Source organism: Lethenteron reissneri, chromosome 25 (assembly GCF_015708825.2).
Source record: "Lethenteron reissneri isolate LAM-NWPU_2019-01 chromosome 25, ASM1570882v1, whole genome shotgun sequence".
NCBI lineage: Eukaryota > Metazoa > Chordata > Hyperoartia > Petromyzontiformes > Petromyzontidae > Lethenteron > Lethenteron reissneri.
The window spans coordinates 13,192,206-13,216,151 of NC_083803.1; the positions used below are offsets into that span (position 1 = coordinate 13,192,206).

General features: G+C 48.7%; 1 protein-coding gene across 2 annotated transcripts; it reads left to right on the plus strand.

Moving 5' to 3' along the window:
- Positions 1 to 1,732: 1,732 nt before the first annotated feature.
- On the plus strand, positions 1,733 to 23,550 carry LOC133347260 (probable tubulin polyglutamylase ttll-15). 2 transcript variants are annotated; one of them, XM_061559377.1, is made up of 15 exons: positions 1,733 to 2,496; positions 3,870 to 4,031; positions 4,222 to 4,341; positions 5,555 to 5,630; positions 7,687 to 7,756; positions 8,266 to 8,349; positions 11,158 to 11,242; positions 11,978 to 12,056; positions 13,018 to 13,126; positions 13,626 to 13,692; positions 13,810 to 13,872; positions 14,234 to 14,298; positions 19,242 to 19,326; positions 20,485 to 20,595; positions 23,256 to 23,550. In XM_061559377.1, exons 1-15 carry the CDS (start codon positions 2,251 to 2,253, stop codon positions 23,364 to 23,366), a joined length of 1,533 nt encoding a protein of 510 aa, XP_061415361.1. In that variant the 5' UTR covers positions 1,733 to 2,250; the 3' UTR covers positions 23,367 to 23,550. The 2 variants fall into 2 exon arrangements, with proteins under 2 accessions (XP_061415361.1, XP_061415362.1); XM_061559378.1 differs by having other exon boundaries at positions 3,873 to 4,031.
- Positions 23,551 to 23,946: the final 396 nt, after the last annotated feature.

Genomic DNA, 23,946 nt, shown 5'->3' on the forward strand with positions numbered 1-23,946 from the left:
CCCACTCCCTCCCTTCCCCCCCCCCCCCCGTTTAATTATCTAAAACTTCATGTTTTAAGGAAGGTTCATTTAAAACAGAAATTAATATGGAAATGAAAAATAAGTTTAGGGGTCAATGAATTGTGGGGGGGTGGGGGGGGGTCACAAGACGTCTGGACCACTCTTTACAGCCATACCCCGGTTTACGTCGAGGATGCGTTCCTGAAAGGCGCGACAACGAATATTGAAACGCGCGGGGTTGAGTCGACGCAAATCCGGTCGTGGTATTAATAAAGTGACGACGTATGTGCGAAACGGCGTTAAAGGTGGAGACGTAACTCGTAGATTCCCTCCCCCCCCTTGTGAAGCCAAACACACCAACAACTTCAATTGGCCAAAACATCCCCGTAATGTGACAGGGCACTGCTCACACATAGCATTGACACTCCGTGATGCGTTCCTGAATAAATGCATTAAAAAATGTTATGCATCAGAATCAGAAATGTATTTCCCGAATGAAGCCCATTGAGCTAAGAAGTTACTTTTCAAGAGGCGAGTACTCGGCCGGTAGAAAACATCAAAGTATTCCATAATAAAGATTTGTTTTAAAAGAATACCAATTATGTTGTCAAATCACATTCACACTTAAACGGCAGTGATGTTTAATAGCCAGTTTAAATGAGGACAAACAGGGCAGAGTTGAGATTCCAAGAGACGAAACTCGGCGGCTTTAGATCCAAATTGTGTGAAAACTGGGAACTATTCAGAGACAATCAGATTTTTAGGATCGTCCCAAGGGTAGTAACAACAGGTCAGACAAATAAAGAGCCAACCTACGGACAATAGCCTTGTAAATATCCCCTTTAACTCGGCTCCAGTCCGCTTAGATTTAGAGATCTGACCTGGTCACATAAAAGAGCAAGGCCGTAATTATAATATACAGTATATTGGGGGGGGGACACATCTATTTTAAAATATGCTCAAAATATCTTCCCCAAAATATTGCTATAAATAGATTTATGTTAATATGATTGTGGTTATGGTTGTACTTTATTAATCCCTAATATCTGGCCATTACAGACAATGAAACAAGAAAAGGTAGTAAAAACAGAGCAATGTAATACAATACGCTATTAGACATTATTGTAAAAAAAAAGTCCATCCTATGTGTTAGTGAATTTTTTTATATTTTAGGCAGGAAATTCGTTTTCAAATTTAGATTTTTTTTTTCTGGGGGGAAACCCCCATACCCCCTGGAAGATTGGGTCCCCCCCCAATGTTGACTCCATGGCTACGGCCTTGTAAAAGAGCATCTGCTAAAGGCTTCTGCCGCTGCTCGATGTTGTCACCATTGGGCAGTGCAGCAAAATCCACTGCAGCACTGCAATCCAATGCAGCCGCGGCCTTCGGCAACACCGCATTGACCAGCGTGCCGAAGTTTGGTGAAATGATCCCATCAAGCCGAAAGGCGTGGACCAGGGGGCCCTGATCCAGCAGTGGATTGACGTCATGGTGCTATAAGTGTCTTCCAACGGGGCTGATCGCATAGGCCGGGATTCCGTTCCCCTTCGCATTCCTTTCACCTCCTCCGTATCCCCCTCTGACCTCCTCCTCCCACCACCACCACCGAGCAGCAGCAGCAGCTGCTGCTGGATCTGTGGAGCTGCACGGATCGGAGCGGCATCTAGCGGACAGAATGCGCGTCGACATCAATTTCGGCTCTGCTGCACGACCCCCAAATCTTCCCATCCCAGCTTCCTCCAAACTCCGTTCCGCTCTCCCTCTGCGCTCTTCCAGCTCCCGCAAGCTCCATCCATGCAGCTCCGTCCACGGCTCCGTCTCCTGCTCCCGCCACAGCTTCCATCAGTCTCCTCGTCCTCATCATCATCATCATCATCGTCGTCGTCTTTGTGTTGTCGTCGTTGTTGGTTATTGAGCCTCTGAACTCTCAGCTCCTGCAGTTGACGCAGCGGCGGATGACGGCGCCACGGATGAATAAGGGGGACCTGGGGTGGGTGGTTTCCGCAGCGAGGATTGCCACGGCAAACACGGCCCCGAGAAGTGTGGAGGCACACGACGACCCTTGTGGTAACGCACGGGATGCGCCTTGACACGGGGGATCTTTGCAGTGACACAAGGACCCTTGCGGCCCCTTCAGGTGACACGACGACCATTTGGGACCATTCTATTGACACGTGGACCTTGTAAATTGACCCCTTGCATTGAAGCGCACAGGGGGCGGGGGGCCCTTATGGTGACACAGGGGCCGAGATGCCCAGGGGTCGGAGCAGGGCACGGGGCTCCTGTCCCAGCGGCGGCACCCGCTGCTGGGCTGCCTTGCTGGGTACAACCGTGGGACTCGTAATGAGCGCGGGTCTCGTTCAGGAGATGCGCGAGAGGTGGAGGAGCCAGGTCTTGGATTCGGGAGCGGCTCCGATGGGTCCTGAGAGCGGCGCGGAGACACGGGCACGACCACGCGAGCCGGAGCCCATGGTTTATTGCCTGCTTGCGCCACACGTGAGTACACTGGTCTACAGCCTCTTGGCAATGGCACAGCGGGGGGTCATTGGTGCATTCGAGAATTTGAGGATCATCAGCTTTGTGATCGTCATGAGCAAGTGGATCATCATCGCCACCGCCACGTTGTAAGGTGCTTGATTACCCGCAATCAGTTTACAGGATACATCTTGATTTGAAGCTTTCGTGACTGCAGGGATCCATACTCTTTGGTTCTTTCGGTAAAGTCACGTGGGTATAAAATAAAATAAATCACGACGTTTCGGGCACAACACTTGTGTCCGATGACGGGCGCTTGTGTTGCGCCTGAAACGTGATTGATTTTATTTTATACCTACTTGACCTTACCGAAAGAACCAAAGAGTACAGGATAAATGTAGAGCCCTTTTGTAAAGCCACTGCTGGATGAAGGCCTCCTTAACTATTTGTCTATACCTGGCCACGCTGGTCAGTGTGGATTGGTGAAGTTGGGGAAGAAATCCGTGGGACCATAGACGCTGGGTACAACAGTGGATTGGATGCACTGCCCGTAGTAAGGGAATCATTATTTTGACTGGTCGGGCTGTGTGTGTCGGTGTGTAGAAGGTGTGACCGGTGGGGCTGTGTGTGTCGGTGTGTAGTCGGTGTGACCGGTGGGGCTGTGTGTGTCGGTGTGTAGTCTGTGTGACCGGTGGGGCTGTGTGTGTCGGTGTGTAGTCGGTGTCACCGGTGGGGCTGTGTGTGTCGGTGTGTAGTCGGTGTCACCGGTGGGGCTGTGTGTGTCGGTGTGTAGTCGGTGTGACCGGTGGGGCTGTGTGTGTCGGTGTGTAGTCGGTGTCACCGGTGGGGCTGTGTGTGTCGGTGTGTAGTCGGTGTGACCGGTGGGGCTGTGTGTGTCGGTGTGTAGTCGGTGTGACCGGTGGGGCTGTGTGTGTCGGTGTGTAGTCGGTGTCACCGGTGGGGCTGTGTGTGTCGGTGTGTAGTCGGTGTCACCGGTGGGGCTGTGTGTGTCTGTGTGTAGTCGGTGTCACCGATGGGGCTGTGTGTGTCGGTGTGTAGTCGGTGTCACCAGTGGGGCTGTGTGTGTCGGTGTGTGTCGGTGTGTAATCGGTGTGACCGGTGTGTCTGTATGTGTCGGTGAGTAGTCGGTGTCACCAGTGGGGCTGTGTGTGTCTGTGTGTTGTCTGTGTGTGTCTGTATGTGTCTGTGTGTTGTCTGTGTGTGTCTGTGTGTGTCGGTGTGTGTTGGTGTGTAGTCGGTGGGACCGGTGTGTCTGTGTATGTCGGTGAGTAGTCGGTGTCACCAGTGGGGCTGTGTGTGTCGGTGTGTGTCTGTGTGTGTCTGTGTGTGTCGGTGTGTGTCTGTGTGTGTCTGTGTGTGTCGGTGCGCTGCAGCAGGGCGGCGATGGAGACCTGGAGGAGGTGCGCCGCGTTCTCGCACGTCTCGGATTCACTCGTGGGGGGCCCCAGTCCCGCTGGTCGCTCCTCTGGGCACACGGCTACCCCCCCTTCAGCAGGCTGCTTCATTGGGGACCCCCCTCCATCCTGCCGCGCTGGGTGCGGCATGCACATCTTCATAATCGCCACTTTTAACGTAAAAAAAAAATCATCCATCGTTCTTGTTATAAACGATGTTGACAATGATCGGTCGTTTTATTGATCATGTTGACGATGATGATACTGACAACGATGCTACAGATGATGATGATGTCGCTGATGACGATGTATTGTGTCCCCGTGCTGTCAGATTAACCACTTCCCCGGCTCAGGGTTCCTCACGAGTAAACTCCATGTCGCCTCCACTAACCTCACCTTCATTCCTCGCGCCTTCCACCTTCCGGAGGACACACTCCTGCTGATGGCTCAGGTACGTGGTGCAAATGTACTCGAAAGACTATAAGTATCCATGCCAGCTGAGGTCCCTTTGACTTTTCACTTCACTTTCAAGGGAGACCTGAAACACGATGTAGACCATGTGATAATAATAATAATAAAGGTGATCATTTACATACACGTGTCACTCCACTGCTGAATGAAGGTCCTCTCCATGCCGTGTCAGTGATGGAGACTGTTTGACCATACTTCACCACTTTAGTTAGTGTTGAGTAGGTGAAGGGGGCACCCAGGACCGGTTCAGAAAACACATTCCTGCTGCGGAGGGAGCTGGTAGGAACGTTGGGATGCTCAGTCAATGGCCAGGGTCTACGGCGGCGTGGTGTATTCCGCAAATATGGCCGACTGTGAGGGCGGGCACAAGCCGGCGTGAGTAGGTTAAACGTTGAGTTTTATAAGGGCACCACGGGGTGACCAGCCCCTCCCCACCCAGCGCCACGCCTCCCACCCCCCACCCAGCCCCACCCTCCCCACCCAGCCCCTCCCCACCCTCCCCTCCCCACCCAGCCCCTCCCTGCACGACGGACGGACACAATAATCCCCTGTGGGCTGGTGGATACAGTGGGTTCCTACCAGTATCACTCGCCACTGATGTTAGTCGTTTCTGAAAAATTAGAGTCAGGTCGCCAGATTCATAGCGAAGTGCGCTAACCACCACGCCACCGCTCCTCACATATTCTGAAATTAAGTCGAACACAAGAGCATACGTGGCCTAAATAATAATCATTACAGGGGGACATCACACGATACATACACATTTAACAATTACAAAAAAACAACCATTATCTTATATAGAATAGATCTTTGTTCTATTTTAAATGAATCTTGAGGTATGCATCAGTTACCACCCATGGCTAACGTCAGTGGCGAGTGATATCTGAAGCAGTCGTGGGCCTCCTCGAGGTTGATTCAGTGTGTAAACATCAGCACTAGATTGACAAAGGCGGCCGCGTGTGGTGCTGGCCACAGCAATACCACGTGCACCATGCGGACTTTATTAGGTGCTTGCTAACATCGTTTGCCCCAACAGTCTGGCAAAGATCTTAGGGAAAGAGGTCTTTGATTTGTTTTGGTATGTGTGTGCGTCAGATGCACCAGCACCACCTGCCGCACACGCACGTATAGCAGCACTTGCCCGAACAGCCTGTTGAAGCCGATACTGGGCATTTTTTTTGTAATTTCCTCAGGCGAAGGAGCAACCCAAGAAGCTGTGGCTTCAAAAGTCCAAGAGCCACCGCGGAATACAGATCGTGTCCCCGCATGGTGAGAGATCAGCTGTCGTTGTTCATGGCGGCAAAGTGAGATGACGAAAGGCCTTTCTTAATACTCTTTGGTTCTTTCGGTAAAGTCACGTATAAAGATAAAATAATAAATTAAATAATAGCATACTGCGACGTTTCGATTGCAACACAAGCAATCGTCATCAGATATAAAAGAAATAGCAACAAAAATCTAACCAGAAAACTATAGACAGACATATAAGCAGACAGACATCATAAAGATACACAGAGAGAGAACACGTATCGGCATATCTGTCTGCTTATATATCTGTCTATAGTTTTCTGGTTAGATTTTTGTTGCTATTTCTTTTATACCTGATGACGATTGCTTGTGTTGCAATCGAAATGTCGTAGTATGCTATTATTAAATGTATTATTTTATCTTTATACGTGACTTTACCGAAAGGACCAAAGAGTAATTCCTGCAGTCACGAAAGCTCCAAATTAAGCCTTTCTTAATGGTTAGCAACAGCCAAAATGGTCAGCATTAAGCCGACTTGGGTGCCATAGTGGCAAGTTGTTAATTACCTCGCCCGGGACACAGGAGGTCGTGGGTTCGACCCCAAACCCGGCACGTGTATATTTGGAATTTGCATGTATACCTCCCCGTGGTCGCGTAGATCTTTCTCCGGGTCTTCTGGTGTTTACCTCCACATTTGGAAACGTGCGTTTAGGGGCCGTCCATAAATGACGTCACGCGATTTTGGACGATTTTTTACCCCCCCCCCTTCGTCACACGGCGTCACAAAAGGTCAGACACCCCATCAAATATGACGTCACAAAGCTCTGCCTCCCCCCCAAAACCATATTTCCATTTTTAAAATAAAACATGCTTTGAGTCGCTTTAAACTACTGTCATTTTAGTGCGTATTTAATGTGGCGCTGCACTCTGATGTTGTAGGAGTGTTGTTATAACAATTGGTGTTGTTACAATTTTGATGTGACGTCACATTTCTCAACCCCCCCCCCCTCGTCACACATCGTCACAAATGTCTGCCCCCCCCCCCCCCAGGTGCGTGGCGTCATTTATGGACGGCCCCTTAGACTATTTGGCTGTTATAAATGTCCGCATGATTAGCCACATCGTTATCATTTGTGGCCAAGATCACTTCTGAATAAGTATAACCCGTAAAAACAAAGTTTTTCACTATAAATCCTTTATATGCGTGGCGGCTAGAGTTCTCTCGTCTTCTGGCTTGAGATGGCTGCAATCTATGGGTCATATGATTGTCTGCCAGTATTAAGCAATTGGTAATTAAATATTTAATTAGTTTTCCCTAAACAGTGTAAAATTTTGGAAAAAAAAATTCACGAAAATTAATTGTCACACACGAGTCTGTGTGGAAAATGTCAGCTCGATTGGATCACGGGAAGTGGGTTAAAAAACGAGCGAAAGATTTGCACGGTCCTAAGCAAGCAAGCGAACTTAATTATAAAGGATTTAAAAATAGATTCGCCTGTGGAGGACGCGGGGATCGATCCCGCGACCTTTGGCATGGGAAGCGAGGGCGCTACTAACTGCGCTACTCCACCACGGCCTGTGGAGGGGTTACGCTCTGGGCTCTTGCACTGTGATGTTCAGCCAAAGCCATGAATGCGTTCTATTTGAATATATGTAAAATATTTTTTTTTGCCTAAAAAGTGTAAAATTTTGGGAATTTTTTTTCACGAACCATAATTGTCTGGCACAACGAGTCTGTGTGGAAAATGTCAGCTCGATTGGATCACGGGAAGTGGGTTAAAAAACGACCGAAAGATTTGCACGGTCCTAAGCAAGCAAGCAAGCACGCGAACTTAATATAAAGGATTTAAAAAGAGCTATATAGCTCAGTGGACTTTACCTGGTAAAATAACGAAAAATTGTTTATAGTTTTTGTTGAAATGTATATAGTTTTTGTAGACTTTGATCAGCCAGGCTTGCAAAAAAACACATGCTTTGTTTCTCGTACCAACGGCCCTGCCGTGGAAGATGGAACTGGTCTCGTCGCAGACGCTCTTGCTACTCCCTTTCACTGTCACCTCTCTCGCGTTCCGCGTAGACGTGGAGCGTCTGGGAGCAGACGTCTTCGTGCAAGAGTTCGTTCAGCGACCACTGCTCATTGACGGAAGGTCAGCACCGTGCGTGTGTCTGTGTGCGCACACACACGCACGTGTGTTCAAACACTTGTGGAGGGGGACTTGGGAAAAACGCCAGTGGGCCGCTGGGCACTGACTCGCAAATTGGAAGCGACAAAGAGACGCTCACAACAATGAGCATTGGGAGGCGAGAAGGCAGCATAGTGGCGCAGCGGGAGCACCCAGAAGGAACCCAGACATATGAGAGGGCAACACTCAAAGTTTCGCACGGATATTTTCACGAACCTACTGCTGTACCGCATTCAGGGCGATTTTGTTTTAGGTACGTGTGCATGTTGGATATCTTCCGCACCGTACGTAGCCAACCGTGCTCATCGGAGGTGACCGGAGCCTTGAAGTTGACCACGGGGTGGAGTTGGCAGTGCGGATGGCCACGGGGAGGAAGATGTTCCAGGCAACGTCCGCTGCAGTGGCGGAAGAACGGAGCGACCTCCCGTTGATTGGCGACGCTGTGATTGCGATGTTTTTCGTGCTGAGTGCAGGAAGTTCGACGTGGGAATTTACGTGGTGGTGACGTCCGTGCAGCCCCTGCGGGTGTACGCGTACGACGAGGAGGTGCTCCTGAGGTCGGAGCACGCTGAATATCAACTCGCGTTCAAAGCCATCTCCGGCCTTGCCCATGCTTATCTCTAAAACAACCTTCTGCAGACTAGGTTCGAAGCTTTCGTGACTGCCGTAATTACTCTTTGGTTCTTTCGGTAAAGCCACGTAGAAAATACAATGTAATAATAGAATACGACGTTTCGATTGCAACACAAGCAATCGGCATCAGGTAAGAATGAATTAGAAAACCAAACATAGTAAACTTAAAAATGTAATGCAATGCCACACAAAGTGCCGGCTAACACAACAGTCAACACCCCACCTGGTTGATTACGTTCTTCCAAAGATTGCTACATTTTAGAGAGAGACAAAACAGAGACCCGGAGACAGACACACAAGCAGAGAGAGACACACTCCTTCAGCTTCACGGACTGTGACCTATTTATTAATTCTAGATTTGAAGCTTTCGTGACTGCAAGGAATCATATTCTTAGGTTTTTTCGGTAAAGTCACGTAGGTAAAACATTAAAATTAATAAAAGTAAAATAAAATAAAAATCACGACGTTTCGGAGGCAACACAAGCTTCCGTCTTCAGGTGGAACCGTCACAGCCACGACAGCTGGTTCCACCTGAAGACGGAAGCTTGTGTTGCCTCCGAAACGTCGTGATTTTTATTTTATTTTACTTTTATTAATTTTAATGTTTTACCTACGTGACTTTACCGAAAAAACCTATTTATTTATGTATTTAGCAACTGTGATCCCAGCCTCTGGAACTACCTCCCCGGACAAATTCGCCTGGCCCACACTTCTCTTTGCATTCAAGTCTCTCGTCAGGAACCTTCCTCTTCAAACCCGTGCCCTCTTATAAATCCCTCGCGTTCCCTCCGTTCCGCACGTGTTATGCTGCGCACTGACACATTTGTTACGTTTGCTACAAAGACAAAGTTCCCATATTTGCCTTAAACAGACTTTTGGGGCAAGTGCTGTTAGGAGTACCTATAAAGACCGGCACGGCACACGAGAGCGTGGGTGGCCAGCAACCACGCCCAACCGCCTTTGTCTCCCGAGTGGCGATGTTTACGCACCGCACCAGGTACTCATTTGAGGCTGAGTCGAGCTAGGGGAAGCCCAGGACCGGTTCAGATAATCGTCATAGATGTTGGCCATGAGCGGGAATCGAACTCGCGTCGCCAGGTTCGTAGTGCAACGCGCTCACCGCTCCACTACAGCGGGGTTGGTGGGTCGCGCAGAAATGGGACATGCGGTAGGCGCCCACCTGCTAAGTTCATACTCGGTGCCTGTAGGCGGCGGTGGCGAGGGGGTAGATACATTGGTGGGACACGGAAGCTTGTGGGGGCGGGTGAAGGTGGCGGGAGGAAGGTGGTGGGGGCGGGTGAAGATGGCGGGAGGTAAGGCGGGAGGAAGGTGGTGGGGGCGGATCAAGGTGGCGGGGGAAGGTGGGGGGAAGGGGACTGGGGGGAGGGGTGTACGAAGCAGGTGGGTGAATAATCTTCATTTGAAGCTTTCGTGACTGCAGGTATCCATACCCTTTGGTTCTTTCGGTAAAGTCACGTGGGTATAAAATAAATGACGACGTTTCGGGCGCAACACAAGCGTCCGTCATCAGGTGCCACTGGGGAGACATGCCGGACGCTTGTGTTGCGCCCGAAACGTCGTAATTTATTTAATACCCACGTGACTTTACCAAAAGAACCAAATAGTAAGGTAGGTGAGTGTTTGTACCATTAGTATAGAAACCCGAGCACAGCTAACTGTCGGTAAGGGGATTTTCTTTTTAAATCCTTTATATTAAGTTCGCTTGCTTGCTTGCTTGCTTACGACCGTGCAAATCTTTCGGTAGTTTTTTAACCCGACTTCCCGTGATCCAATCAAGCTGACATTTTGCACACAGACTCGTTGTGCGAGACAATTAATGGTCGTGAAATTTTTTTTCCAAAATTTTACACTGTTTAGGGAAAACAAATTAAATATTTAATTACCAATTGTTTAATACTGCAGACAATCATCTGACCCATAGGTGGCAGCCATCTCAAGCCAGATGACGAGAGGACTCTAGCCGCCACGCATATAAAGGATTTAGAGTGAAAAACTTTGTTTTTACGGGTTATACTTATTTCACGTGTGGAGGCCCAGCCCCACCGGTCCCTAACACCAAGCCGCCACTGCCTGCACAAGGCATGACAACTCGTGTCTCACTTTTTAAATCCTTTATATTAAGTTAACTTGCTTGCTTGCACGCTTATGACCGTGCAAATCTTTGGGTCGTTTTTTAACCCACTTCCCGTGATCCAATCGAGCTGACATTTTGCACACAGACTCGTTGTGCGTGACAATTTATTTTCGTGAAAAAAAATTTCCTAAATTTTCCACTTTTTAGGAACCTTTTTTTCATATTTAATTTAAAATACCAATGTGATAAAAATGAAACTCTTACTCAAGAAAAACAGAAATGAATAATAAAATTAAACCGATGCCACGCTTATAAAGGATTTATAGTGAAAAACTTTGTTTATACGGGTTAATTTTTATCCTCCCCAGTTACCTGCTATTCATTTAACCGATGCAACATTTCAAATTTTCATTCCTGTGAATGTCATGAACATTTGGCTGTTATTAAGCAAAGCCTGCATCGTTTTATATGCACGTGTGCCAAACTGTAACCAGGGCCAGCATTCACCGGCTTCGTTTGGCAAATAGCAAGCAGGATCCAGACGGCGGTGACGATTTCTAAATGTAGCCGACCATAAAGAACCCGTAGCTTTCCATCACATCTATGCTTTTCCCGTACTTCTTGTTTTCACCGTCAGGTTCTGCAGCAAGAATTACCTACCCTTTGACCCCAGGGATGTGCTCTCGTATGTGGTGGGTGACGACTACACCCCAACGTGGGAGGTGAGATGCTTCTTATTCTTGCCACCGGCACCACGCACTAAAATTCGTCATCATCATCATTTTTATTCGCCGGCATGCACTGATCAATCCACTGCAGGACAAAGTTATTTTCACGCCGTGCGCGTTGTTGGGGATTATTTGAGCAGACATCAACATTCTGGTCACTGTCTGTTGGTGAAGGCGTGCAGCAGAAATGCAGATGCACACAAGTCGAGTAGAGATTTGAAGCTTTCGTGACTGCAGGAATCCATACTCTTTGGTTATTTCGGTAAAGTCACGTAGTAGATACAAATACTAGATCACGCCGTTTCGATCGCCGAAACGTCGTGATCTATAATTGTTTCGACCTATGTGACTTTACCGAAAGAACCAAAGAGTATACATAAGAGGTTTTTTGGGGTTATATCGCATTAGATCCCCCGTATATTTACGCGATCTAACCCAAGAAAGCCCTGTATCATGGATGATATTCGTCGCGAAAGCCTCCGTGTTAAACTGAGTAGAATACAGTACAACAATGGATTTTGCTGCATTGCCCCGTGCTGCTCAGCCTATTTGATGTAATGTGGTCACCCACCCAAGCACGATGGCTACGCGGACCCATCTCATCAGATCTTGTAAGCTAAGCGGGATTGAGCCAATGAAAAAAAAACATCTTGTACATCACCACACGTGCACCCTATGTTTAGTTTGTCACTCTGTATGTTCTCGTTCTTCTGGGGATTTGCGGAAGAGATGCCATCCCTGAAGCGCGCGTATGTGGACCACAAGTACAGCCACAAGCAGACGCTGGCCGCTCACCTGCGCTCGCTAGGTGGGGCCGCACTGGGTCACATCGAAGAGTGCACGACAGATACAAAGATCCCCCGTATAGCCTTAACAGACTGTATGGGCAAACGCTGTTAGCGAGCACCTATGAAGGCCGCCATGGCGCAAGAGGGGGTGGGTGGCCAGCACCACGGCCGGCAGCCTTTGTCTCCCCAGTGGCAATGATTTACGCAACAGGTACTCATTTGAGGCTGAGTCGACCTAGGGGAGGCCCCGGGACCAGGTTCAGATAATTCGTCACTGGTGTTGGCCGTGAGCGGGAATCGAAGTCGGGTCGCCGGGTTAGTTGCGCAGCGCAGCGTAGCGCTAACCGCTACACCACCGCAGGACAGACACAGTACACATTGACAAAGATCGTGACACTTGCACACTACCGCAGACACACAGTGACGCCAGAGCTCTTACATTTAAAAAAAAATATTGTTTAATTTGGTAAATGTCAATAAAATCCCGATTTTCTGGGTCTCAAGGTGCGGCAGGGAGGGGGTCACACCCATCACCCCTCCGCCCGCGCGACACACAGACACTGATCGACATAGACGTGGATGCACACACGCGCTAAGTACGAGCACACGCATAATACAACATACGCACACGAGAGAGAGAGAGAGAGAACCGTGCACACACAAAAACGCACATTACCTGAAGGCGTTTCACTGTTGTTTTTTTACCGCTCTTGTAGAAGATTAAAAGGTCTACCATCGAAGTGTGGATAAAGATGCCCATTGCAGCGACTGCAGCAACAGTTTCGTGACATCATATTCAGGGGCCATTCTCTGATGCAGTGTGATGCGCTGCTCACTGCAGAGTTCCAAATGACAATGCATTCATTTTCACGACATGACGCCGATTATCTCACAATTGGGAGATATTAACATTTGCACGAAGTGTTAAAGATTTGCTAATTGCACAAAGCTGCCTCTCCTCCACTGCTCTCCCTGCTGCAGGCATGGCCCCCGAACGGCTGTGGGATGACATCAAGAAGGCGATTGCTGACCTCCTATTGGTCAAGGAGCCTCAGCTCAATGCATCGCTGCAGGGACATGCCTCACACTGGTAAGGCCTCTGTATGACTCGTCACTTTATGCTGCCCGTCTCTCTCTCTATATATCACTCGGCAAGCGATGTACCACTCATCAAACTATCACTGGACACTCTCTCTACCACTCATCGTTCTTTTTTATTCCACATGTCACTCTTTCAACCACAAGTCAATCTTTCCGCCACTTGTAACACTGCCACTGATCACTCTCTACAAAGTGTCTGACTCTCTCCAAGTGACACACCCAGCGAAACATTTTCTTGGACGCATACTGTAATACAAAGTCATGGTATATGACTCACAAAACATTGGTGGGGGGTAGCAAATTCATCTTTTGACCCTCCTTTGGATAGGCTTCACTCTCTAAACGCTCATCACACGCTCCACCACCAATGACTTCCCAGCACCACACTCACCGACGCCCAAAGCGCATCAAATGATTGCTGGCGATGACTATGTGTTTGATTGGAATTTGAGCCCACACGGCCCTGCATCTCTCTCTCCCTGCTACAGGAAGTTCTTTGAGTTGGTCCGGTTTGACTTCCTGCTCGACGAGGACTTGAACATTCATCTGATGGAGGTGAGGACCTCGTGCGTACGCACACGCGGCTTAACGTCCCCGTGTGCGCTCGCACACATTTACCCCAAATCCAAAAAACCCTGAACTGACGAGAGTGCACGTGTCACGTGTATGCAGGTCAACATGTCTCCTAACCTCTCCTCTCGACACTTCCCACCGAACAGACTCCTCTACGAGCAGGTGGGTGAGGAAGAGAACTGCATCACCTGCCTCCTTAGCGGCCCGCCACCACCTTTAATAGTCACACCTCAAGTGAGGAGTTTAGCCCGACAGGGTTTTGAAGTTTCATCATTAGCCACGTAATGATGCATTGCTTTCAATAATTATTTGAAATGTATTATGCTAGCGATACAAGGTAAATCACGCGTGCGAGAAACGATTATTTATCATTTATGTATGTTGCATGTCGTGGTTTCATGCGGATGGATACTTCGTCTCTGACATGACACCATGAGCCCAATTGGGATAAAAGATAAAATCATGTTTTAAAAGAATGTGAAGTTTATAAGCATCAGCCTATGCCTCCATGGATCACACACAGGTTCTGTTCAGCACACTACAGCTGGTGGGGGTAGCCAGCAGCGTCATCCAAGGTGACACACACAGGTAAGTTCAGCACACCTGTAGTACATTTGCAGTACATCTTTAGTTAAAGTAACAACATTCTGGCGCTACTGCCAAGGGATGGATGTTAAACCGCAAATGTCTACTGTTTTTCATCAGAATTAAAATTACAAATCCAACTTCTTCGGGTATTGGCAGAGGTGGCAACTTATCTCCCAATTGATCTAAACTTAGGTTCACAATTTAGTGAAATATTAAGTCGAGGAAATCTATATATTTTCGTAAATATCAAAAAAATTCCAACTATACTCTTTGGTTAGTTCGGTAAAGTCACGTAGGTATAAAATAAAATACATTAAATCACGACGTTTCGATTGCAACACAAGCAATCATCATCAGGTGGGAAAACCACAGCAAGAACATTTTTTTGCTGAAGTGGGAGAGAGATGCCGAGATAAGAGATTATATAGGTGTAATAAAAGGACTCGAACACTTCTTGCTGACTCCGTGTCCTTTATTTGGGGTTCGCGTTCTCCTTCCCACACGGCACTCCTCCTGAGACTCTCTCCCTGGCAGCCCCACATCTGCCTTCGCTCCCGTAGCCTTCCACGCTCCTGCAGCTCCGCTGCAGGCTCTTGGTACAGCCCTCTGGCTGCTCCCCCAGCAGCTCCATCTCTGCTCCCTGTTCCTCCGTGCGTGGCGATCTCGCCACCTCCCAATGTCAGCCCTTCGTGGCCTCTATGGCTATCTCGCCATTTCCTACCTCAATCCTCCACTCTCTCTTCCACCCCGCTGGCTGGCGCCGTCATGAGCCCCTCAGCCACCAGGCTGAGGCACGGCGACCACCCAACGTGTTCACCACCCTTCACTCCCCCGACTGACCCAGATAGCTTCCTGTCTCCCCGCTATAACTTCTCCCCCACGTCACCCTGACTCCTCCCTCTCGGATCGTCATATCCGCCCCGCCCATTTACGCCCGCATTACACTACCCTCCCCCGTAGAGAAAATCCCAGCCGTCCTCGGCTGAAACAGAACAAAATAATGCGGGCGAAGGCATCACAATCAGGAGTCCCCCAGACACAACGGAGATTATAACAACAACAACACAAGCAACGAAAGGGGAGGTATCAGGAACTGGAACAGAACACCGGCCTGTCCTCCGCGCAACAACAACAAGAATAAGAATGGCACAATGAACAACAACGGCAACTGACACGCAAGAACGGCCAACGCGCACAACCCAGAATGTGATGTTTTAGTGCGTGTCCATGTTGCAGTTCCATCCGCTCGGCTCAAGTCCAACGTCAAAGAGCAAGTGGTAGAGCAGAATGACGAACGGCGCTCAATTGCTCCTTCAAGTCCTCATCCAGCTAGCACACCAGGTAACACCCAGTGCGACGGGAGCTGAAGAATCTGTGACGAGAAGGAGAATCCAATCCCCTGAGGCACAGCACAACAACGCACATCCGCATGTCGTACACGACAGCCACCCGGCCTCAGGGTAGTGGAGATGATGTAAATCCAGCCCGCTTAAAAAAACTCCCCATAAATACCCAAAATGACGCAATGGATGCCCCAGTATTTACATTTGAACAACAATATTATTTACACGTGACAACAACAACAACAAAATTTCCTGCTCTTACCCACCAGCAGTCCTCCCTTGAGGACCAGCACAGACATCGCACATACACAGCATGTACCCACGGTCACTCTCAGCAACCCAACAAAACACCTAATCGCACACCCTCGCGTGGAGAGAGCCACGCTCCCCAGCGGTAATGTTTAACTCGCCCTAACCCCCACCGTGGTCGTCAACCCACAGCAACATCCACTGACCATACTCTCAGCTAGTGCAATTTCGGGGATGAGCAGCAACTCGGCCACGCTCCTCCCTTACTATCCCATCAGAGATGGACACACACCAGCCTCGTATAGTCCGATGCTTTATAGCCCAGGGAAGGTTCATCCCCCAGCAATGCCAGACCCCCTGTACTCCCCCCACGGGGCAATGTTCTCTTATAGAGACAATAACACCCTAACCCAGATCCCGTGAGCCCCCGGCACACCAGGTTCAGTCTGCCACCGCACAACTGAACCATGACTCCCCGAGCCATATGAGCACATGGCCCATTAGTTTAAGACATACCACGGAGGTTTCGCCTCCGGGCTGTCAGGTCAGCCATCAGCCATAGCCCGATGTGACCACAACTCGTGCATCACCCAATCAACAATGGCAGGCATAACAGATGGAATATTTGCCCCACCCCGGTTTTTCCCGCGCGCTCAAAATGGCGTCCCCCTTCGCCCAGCGCGTTCGCGCAATATCTCGCGCGCACTCAAAATGGCGGCCCTTTCCGCAAAGCGCATCGTCGCCATACCCCGCGTGCGCGCAAAATGGCGGCCCAACGTGCGAACACGTGGCCAGTTTTCTCCATTCGTGCACCCCAGCTTCCCTTAGCTGGGGGTCACAAGACGCATCTCCCGTCACATTATAACAACCCCACCAACGATAGACGCACAGCCCCAGCTTGCTGCGCACAGCTGTCATATCGTGGAATTTTTAACCAATATTTTACCAACCACATTAGTTACACAACCCAACTCGCCAAGCAACTCGTGGCTGCATGCGATCAACCGAATACGCGACGCCACTTGGCGCCAATTTACGGTCCCATTAGCATTAACCTTTGAGACACCCACAACGGCGTCATCACGCACCCTCAAAGCGCGCTCTCTCTCTCAAAAAGCGCAATTACCCATAATATACACGAAATCTCGTGTGCACAACACCAATACAACCGAATTTTAGGGTCCCCCTCTATAATATACACGCAATCTCGTGTGCACAACACCAATACAACCGAATTTTAGGGTCCCCCTCTATAATATACACGCAATCTCGTGTGCACAACAACCATACAACCAATTATTTGGGTCCCCCTCGAATTTGTTACCAATTTCCAACAGGTACGCACAATATAATAACAATCCCAATTCCAATAATCAACCACTGCATCGCACCCCATAACCATACAGAACGGTATAACAGCACATGCAATCAGCATATCGCGATCACACGCGCACATTTAAGCACAATAGCAAGCAGATCTGCAGGCAACCAACACACCATTAATCCTGTCGTAACTTTGCAGCAACAACACAATTATTCTCTCTCTTGCAACAATCGCATCGCACACAGCACCTCGCAGCACAATACACCAAAAAAATATATGTTATTTTTTTCCCAATTAAGCCCATCGCACAAGGTAACCCACAAATAATACAGCGCAAGATACCCGACGCTCCCAAGTTAATAATTAACTTCACCATTAAGATAACAACTCCACGCAGCAGCGCACACACACAATTTGACACTCAGCAAATACAGCAGACTCTCCGTCCATTCTCAACACACGCACACACTTATATTGACACCAAGCAACAAGCAGATAGCGCGTTCATCGTTATTACACACACATACACACAGTCCGAACCGCGCTCCGCACAATCGAGTCATAAGAGAAAACCAAAATAGCCCCCCGGCCCTCGAAAGATGAGTGAGGTGTGTGTTAAGGCCGGGTGCGTATCGTTATGACTCGCCCGGGGCTGCAGCAAGAAGAGGACGGCAGGGTGGCAACTTGAGACGCCTCGCAGAACTCGTTCGGCGACTTGACGGCTCCGTTGTCACGCACCCGAGCCAGGACGGGAAGCTCCCGCCCCAGCAGCTGCAGCATCGGCGTCTTCTCCTCGCAGCACCCCCTCGAAAAACAGCAGCTCACAGCAGGCTCTCACCCCGCGGCACCTCCAGATGGCAGCGCAAGGCTGCCTCTCCGCCGCGATGTTGAAGATGGCGGCGTCCTCCCGCCGCGGTGAAGACAAGATGGCGGCTTCCCGCCGTTTCTCCCCTGCCACGCCCAAGATGGCGTCTTCGTGCCACGTGGCAATGGCGCTGGCAGCGCAGGAAAGGCAGAGGCCTGCGGATCACCACCGGGCCTCCTCGACGTCGTCCTCGGCGTGGTGAACTCACACAGTCGCGCCAGCACGATTTTCAAGGTCCCCATCTGCATCACCATCTGTCTCCATCGTAAGTTGGCATCCTTCGGCACAGACAGGTCCACCGACGCGGCGACACCTTGCTCACCCGGACCCGTACTCGTTCCAGAACGGATCTCCTCTTCCATCGCAGGCAGGTCCACTGTCTGAGGAAGGTCGTCGTCGTCGGATGATGTAGCAGGAATATTTTTTTTTCTTCTTTCTCTCAGTTGTTTTGAGATGCCGTTTCACTTCTGACTCCAGTGTAATAAAAGGACTCGAACACTTCTTGCTGACTCCGTGTCCTTTATTTGGGGTTCGCGTTCTCCTTCCCACACGGCACTCCTCCTGAGACTCTCTCCCTGGCAGCCCCACATCTGCCTTCGCTCCCGTAGCCTTCCACGCTCCTGCAGCTCCGCTGCAGGCTCTTGGTACAGCCCTCTGGCTGCTCCCCCAGCAGCTCCATCTCTGCTCCCTGTTCCTCCGTGCGTGGCGATCTCGCCACCTCCCAATGTCAGCCCTTCGTGGCCTCTATGGCTATCTCGCCATTTCCTACCTCAATCCTCCACTCTCTCTTCCACCCCGCTGGCTGGCGCCGTCATGAGCCCCTCAGCCACCAGGCTGAGGCACGGCGACCACCCAACGTGTTCACCACCCTTCACTCCCCCGACTGACCCAGATAGCTTCCTGTCTCCCCGCTATAACTTCTCCCCCACGTCACCCTGACTCCTCCCTCTCGGATCGTCATATCCGCCCCGCCCATTTACGCCCGCATTACATAGGTAAGAGAGGGGGAGGGGCAAGGGAGGGGGGTAGGGGGAGTTAAATAAACACGTGACATATGACGTCACGTGTGTCCTGCTGAAAATATACGATTGAAGAACCGTGATTTAACGAGTTGAATGGTCATTAACAGGCGAGCACTGACTGGGCCCTCTCCACTTTGCAGTCTGGCCATGCAGGTGAGCGATCGTGACATACAGACGCACCCCGAGCTCTGTCTGCACCACTGCCGGGACTCATGCGAGCACAAAGTGCGTACGCGTCATGGCCAAGCCACTTGTTCTTACGCCCAACTCTCATTGTGCTTTTGTCCAACACTGTCAAGTACTTTGCACGACCCCCGCTCGTGAAAGCCGAGCACACAGCGACCAGGAATCATGGGGCATTTGTGAATATAGATTTAAAATCAACTGATAATACGAAGCAATGTTTTGGCTTCAAAAGTTTAAACCCACTCTCTCTATATTTTATTAAATGAAATTGTAGTTGCTACACCATCGTTGGCAGCTACTAACAGGTGACCAAAATATAACCTGGATATGCCACAAAATGATTGTTTGTAAAGCAGACTTTCCAGGTTAATAACAGTAAAACGTGGCCTGCTTTTTTAAAAAGAGTAGGGTCTAAATCATCATTGGTAACAACAAAACACGTATTAAATTGTAATTATATTGCAATTACCAAGTTTGTTTTTAATAAACTCAATTTAAATTGCTCATGAATTGAGCCAGTAGAATAACTCTTTGAGGATATTCATCCCAACCACGTGGTCAAAAGGAGTGGCAGTGTCTTCCATATGATGGAACTATTTTGAGAAATCGAAAAATTTACTTCCTGCATCTCAAAATTGTACAGCATGCAAAATAACTCCCCGAGTTGTTTGCTGTGTCTCTAAAGCTGCACATAATTGTCACGTGCCGACATGCCGGGCAGTCCCAGATGAGTGCTCTATGAACAGTAACCACTGAATTCCAGATAAGAATTGTGATTTTCGGTGGTTTCAACGGTGCTTTTCTTGTCTTACAAGAGCAATGTGACACTAGCTATAAACGTGAACAAAGTGTCACAAAAAATAACAGGGTTTGTAAAGAAACGCGTATATCAGGGGAACCCACCCCTGAATTCACACATTGTACACTCGCCAAGCACAGATGTTCAACCTGGATCTTTAAAGCTCAACATCTCATGGAAGTATAGCTCTGATGTGTTTTTTTCTCTTTGGGTTGTACCACGTGTCATTCAATACGATGTCGGATGTTTTGTACCAAATTGAGTTACAAGATTTGAGGATACAACAACAGAGTGAGTTAATAAAAAAAAGCGTGTAATAAGCAATAAACTACGAGGTTATCCCGTGACCTGTTTCCTCCTGCGTTCCCCCCACCCCCCTCTGCATCCTGTGGTGGCAGTGCCAGCTGTGCGAGTCTTGTCTCAGCGCGGCCTGGCGCTCCGCTCTCAAGGACGCTCACCTGGAGCACACGCGGAGGTGGAGCGCTCGCAGGGTCGTCCCACCTGCCACGGTGACCACGCAGTCACACACGCGGGCGTCTGCTCACATCGAGAGCAGCGCCATCAATTCAGATGCACATTTTAGGGGCCGTCCATAAATGACTTCACGCGATTTTGGACGATTTTAGACCCCCCCCCCCACTTTGTTACACTGCGTCACAAAAAGTCAGACTCCCCTCCCCCCTCAAATATGACGTCACAAAGCTCTACCCCCCCCCCCCAAAATAAAACATGCTTTAAATCGCTTTAAACTCTGTCATTGTAGTGCGTATTTAATGTGGCGCTGCAATCTGATGTTGTAGGAGAAAACATTTATTTAAAAGTCTAATTAATTAAGTAGAATGTGTTGTCTATATTTATTTAAAGTTGCACATCGTCACAAATGTCTGACCCCCCCCCCTAGGTGCGTGACGTCATTTATGGACGGCCCCTTACACACTCTCAAGATATGGTTATTCGTTAGTGTATCATTATGAAGTGGCTTTCGCTACCAATATCATCCATAATAGTTTTGTTTTTGGGTTAGATCGCGTAAATATATAAATGTGTCGTTAAACCCACCACCACCCGACAAAGCCCACACCGACTATAATCACTCAGGAATGTCTGTCCTTAACGCTCGTGACGTGCCTCCACATCGACCAGCCCCCTCATTAATATTCATGAGGTGACGTCCTCCAAATGGACACCCCCCCCCACTACATTAATAATCATGAGCGGGTGACGTCACTCAATATGGAGTACTCCCCCCCCTCTCACTAATAATCATGTGCAAGTGACGTCACTCCACATCGAACAGCCCCCCTCATTAATAATCATGAGCAGGTGACGCCCTCCAAATGGACCCCCCCCCATTATTACCCGAGCCAAGAACGTCTGTGTGCAACGCTCGTGACGTCACTCCACGTCGACCAGCCCCCCTCATTAATAATCATGAGCAGGCGGCGTCACTCAACATCGAACAGCCCCCCTCATTAGTAATTATTATAAGGTGACGTCCTCCAAATGGACCCCGCCATTAATATTAATTAGTGGGTGACGTCACTCCACATGGGGGGCCGAGGCGCCTCCTCCCTCCTCCTCGGCATCAACTTACAACCCTCACTACAAAGGCAGAACCATCACGTCACGTGATCTCCGTAACGCTGTTGAGACATCGAAGTAAAAAGGACGTTATGATGGACATGGGATTATAACTACTGGCGAAACGTCGTACTCAGATTGTAAATGTTGTGGCTTGGCTCTTCAACACACCGGTGTGCTGTACAAGTGACGAATTGGCATGTTGTGTTTACGTGACAAACCTTACACAAAAAATCTGTATTGTGGACTTAGTATGTCAACCAGTTAAGACATTCAGATAAAACTGTCAACCTTGTTCATAAAATGACCGGTGTTGAACGTATTCTGACAAACTTTTTCATCGACACTGAGATAGTGGTCATTGTGCATTCAGTTCTGTCTATGCCAAGCCAATAACTTTACCCAAAGTTGTTTTCTTAAACTATCAGACCATTTTAAAACTGTGATTACCTTCAGAACGACATCCCATGTGTTGAGATGATTTTGTAATGTTTACTGTCAGGCCGAGTAGCTTGTGAAACTGCCCGAGTGGAAAACAACTCTCTCCCCGTCACGTGTCGAATTATTTTGACTGAACATAATGACCTCGGTGCACCACTGCCCATCTCATCGATTTCCCTGCTGTTCAGCCATGGGCTACATCCAAAACTGATACTGTACATTCTTCTGAAAAAAGGGTACTTCTGTAAATAAGGACAATTAACGGCTTCATTGTAATCAGCAGACTACAAAACATTCATGTTTTGTTCCAGCTCCCGAACTGAATTGACCAAAAATTGCAATTCGGGATCCTCCCGAAGTGTCAAGTTACACGATCTGAACCCATCGACAAGACAATATATAGTTGCATGTTTTTTCTAAACTATTTTTATTTTACCAGGTAAGGCCCACTAGGCTATGTAGCCGTTTTTTCATAAACGACCCGGCCACAAATGAAAGCTCAACGAAGCGGCTTATTGTGGAAAGTGACAGCAGTAAAACTCTAAACGCTTGCTTTTAAATGAGGGAAAACCCGGAGTACCCAGAGAAAAGGCCACATGACCACGGGGAAAGCATGCAAACTCCAAGTATACAGGGTTCAGGTTGGGATCGAACCCACAACCTCCTGCATACCAGGCAAGTTCGTTAAAATCTCACCACCACGGTGCCAAAACCTATTCAGGGCAGTCACTTTACTTAAATACAAAAGTGCAGCCCTTTGTCAACAGACTTGCTGGATGGGGTTGGACTTTCCGACTGCAAGTTGTCTGACCACGTTGGTCAGTGCAGGTTTAAAACCAGGATCAGACAATGCACCATTTACATCTCAACCCTGCTTCGCTTGTGAGATCTGATGCCATCATCTAATTACTATCCTTTACCCCCCCCCCCCATCAATCTTAAAAAGGTACTTTGTAGAGTTACAAGTTCACCAAAGGGACCCTTCTCGTGCAAGGTGGCAATACTGTTAAAAGCCAAGTCGCATCAAACACAATGGGTCTATTTAACATCCCGAACAAGGTAATTTTCCGATCTTAAGGACAGCATAAGAGAACATTGGATGTAATTGGTAATGTTCTGCCTTCACCCGTACACAACATTCCCACAGGACCAGCGTGGATGGGACCCCCTACAAGAGGCAAGACTATCTGAACACAACCAGCTCATGGCCTGGTGGTTTAAAGGGAAGTGCTTGCAAGACATCACTTGGTGCTTCTGATATTTGTGCACCCACTCGCACAACCCAGCACACAGCGAAATAAACGGTGTAAAAATCCGCTTCCCAAGTATATATTTTGACCTCGTGCGAGCATTCATTTAAACATGCCAAAATGCATTTAATACTTTGAACTGCTACACTCCATTTTGTAAAACTGATTAATTTGCACATTTTAATTGTATAAGTATAGGATTTTTTTAAAGGTGTGTGCATACCTAAAGTCAACACGTGCATGTCCATAGCATTTCAGAATGTTTATAATCAGTACAATACAAATTATGCATTGAAAAGGGTTACATCTGGATATTTTAAACGAGTAGACCCTAAAAGACAAAGCAGCCAGCAACAACCATAATGGTGTAATCGTATGAATTGAGCATGCTTGAACTTGGGACAAGATGAAGTAATTCCCCAGTGCATGCAGTCGTTTTGACCTGCAGCATCAACACCATACAAAATCCGTCTGGAAGATGTGCAGTAACGGTGGAAGTTGCAATGGAAAATCGGCAACCGTCAGTGAGCAAATAAAGTGAATCAGCGAGCACTGGACCCAACTTAGAGGTAGGGGACTGGGTGCTCC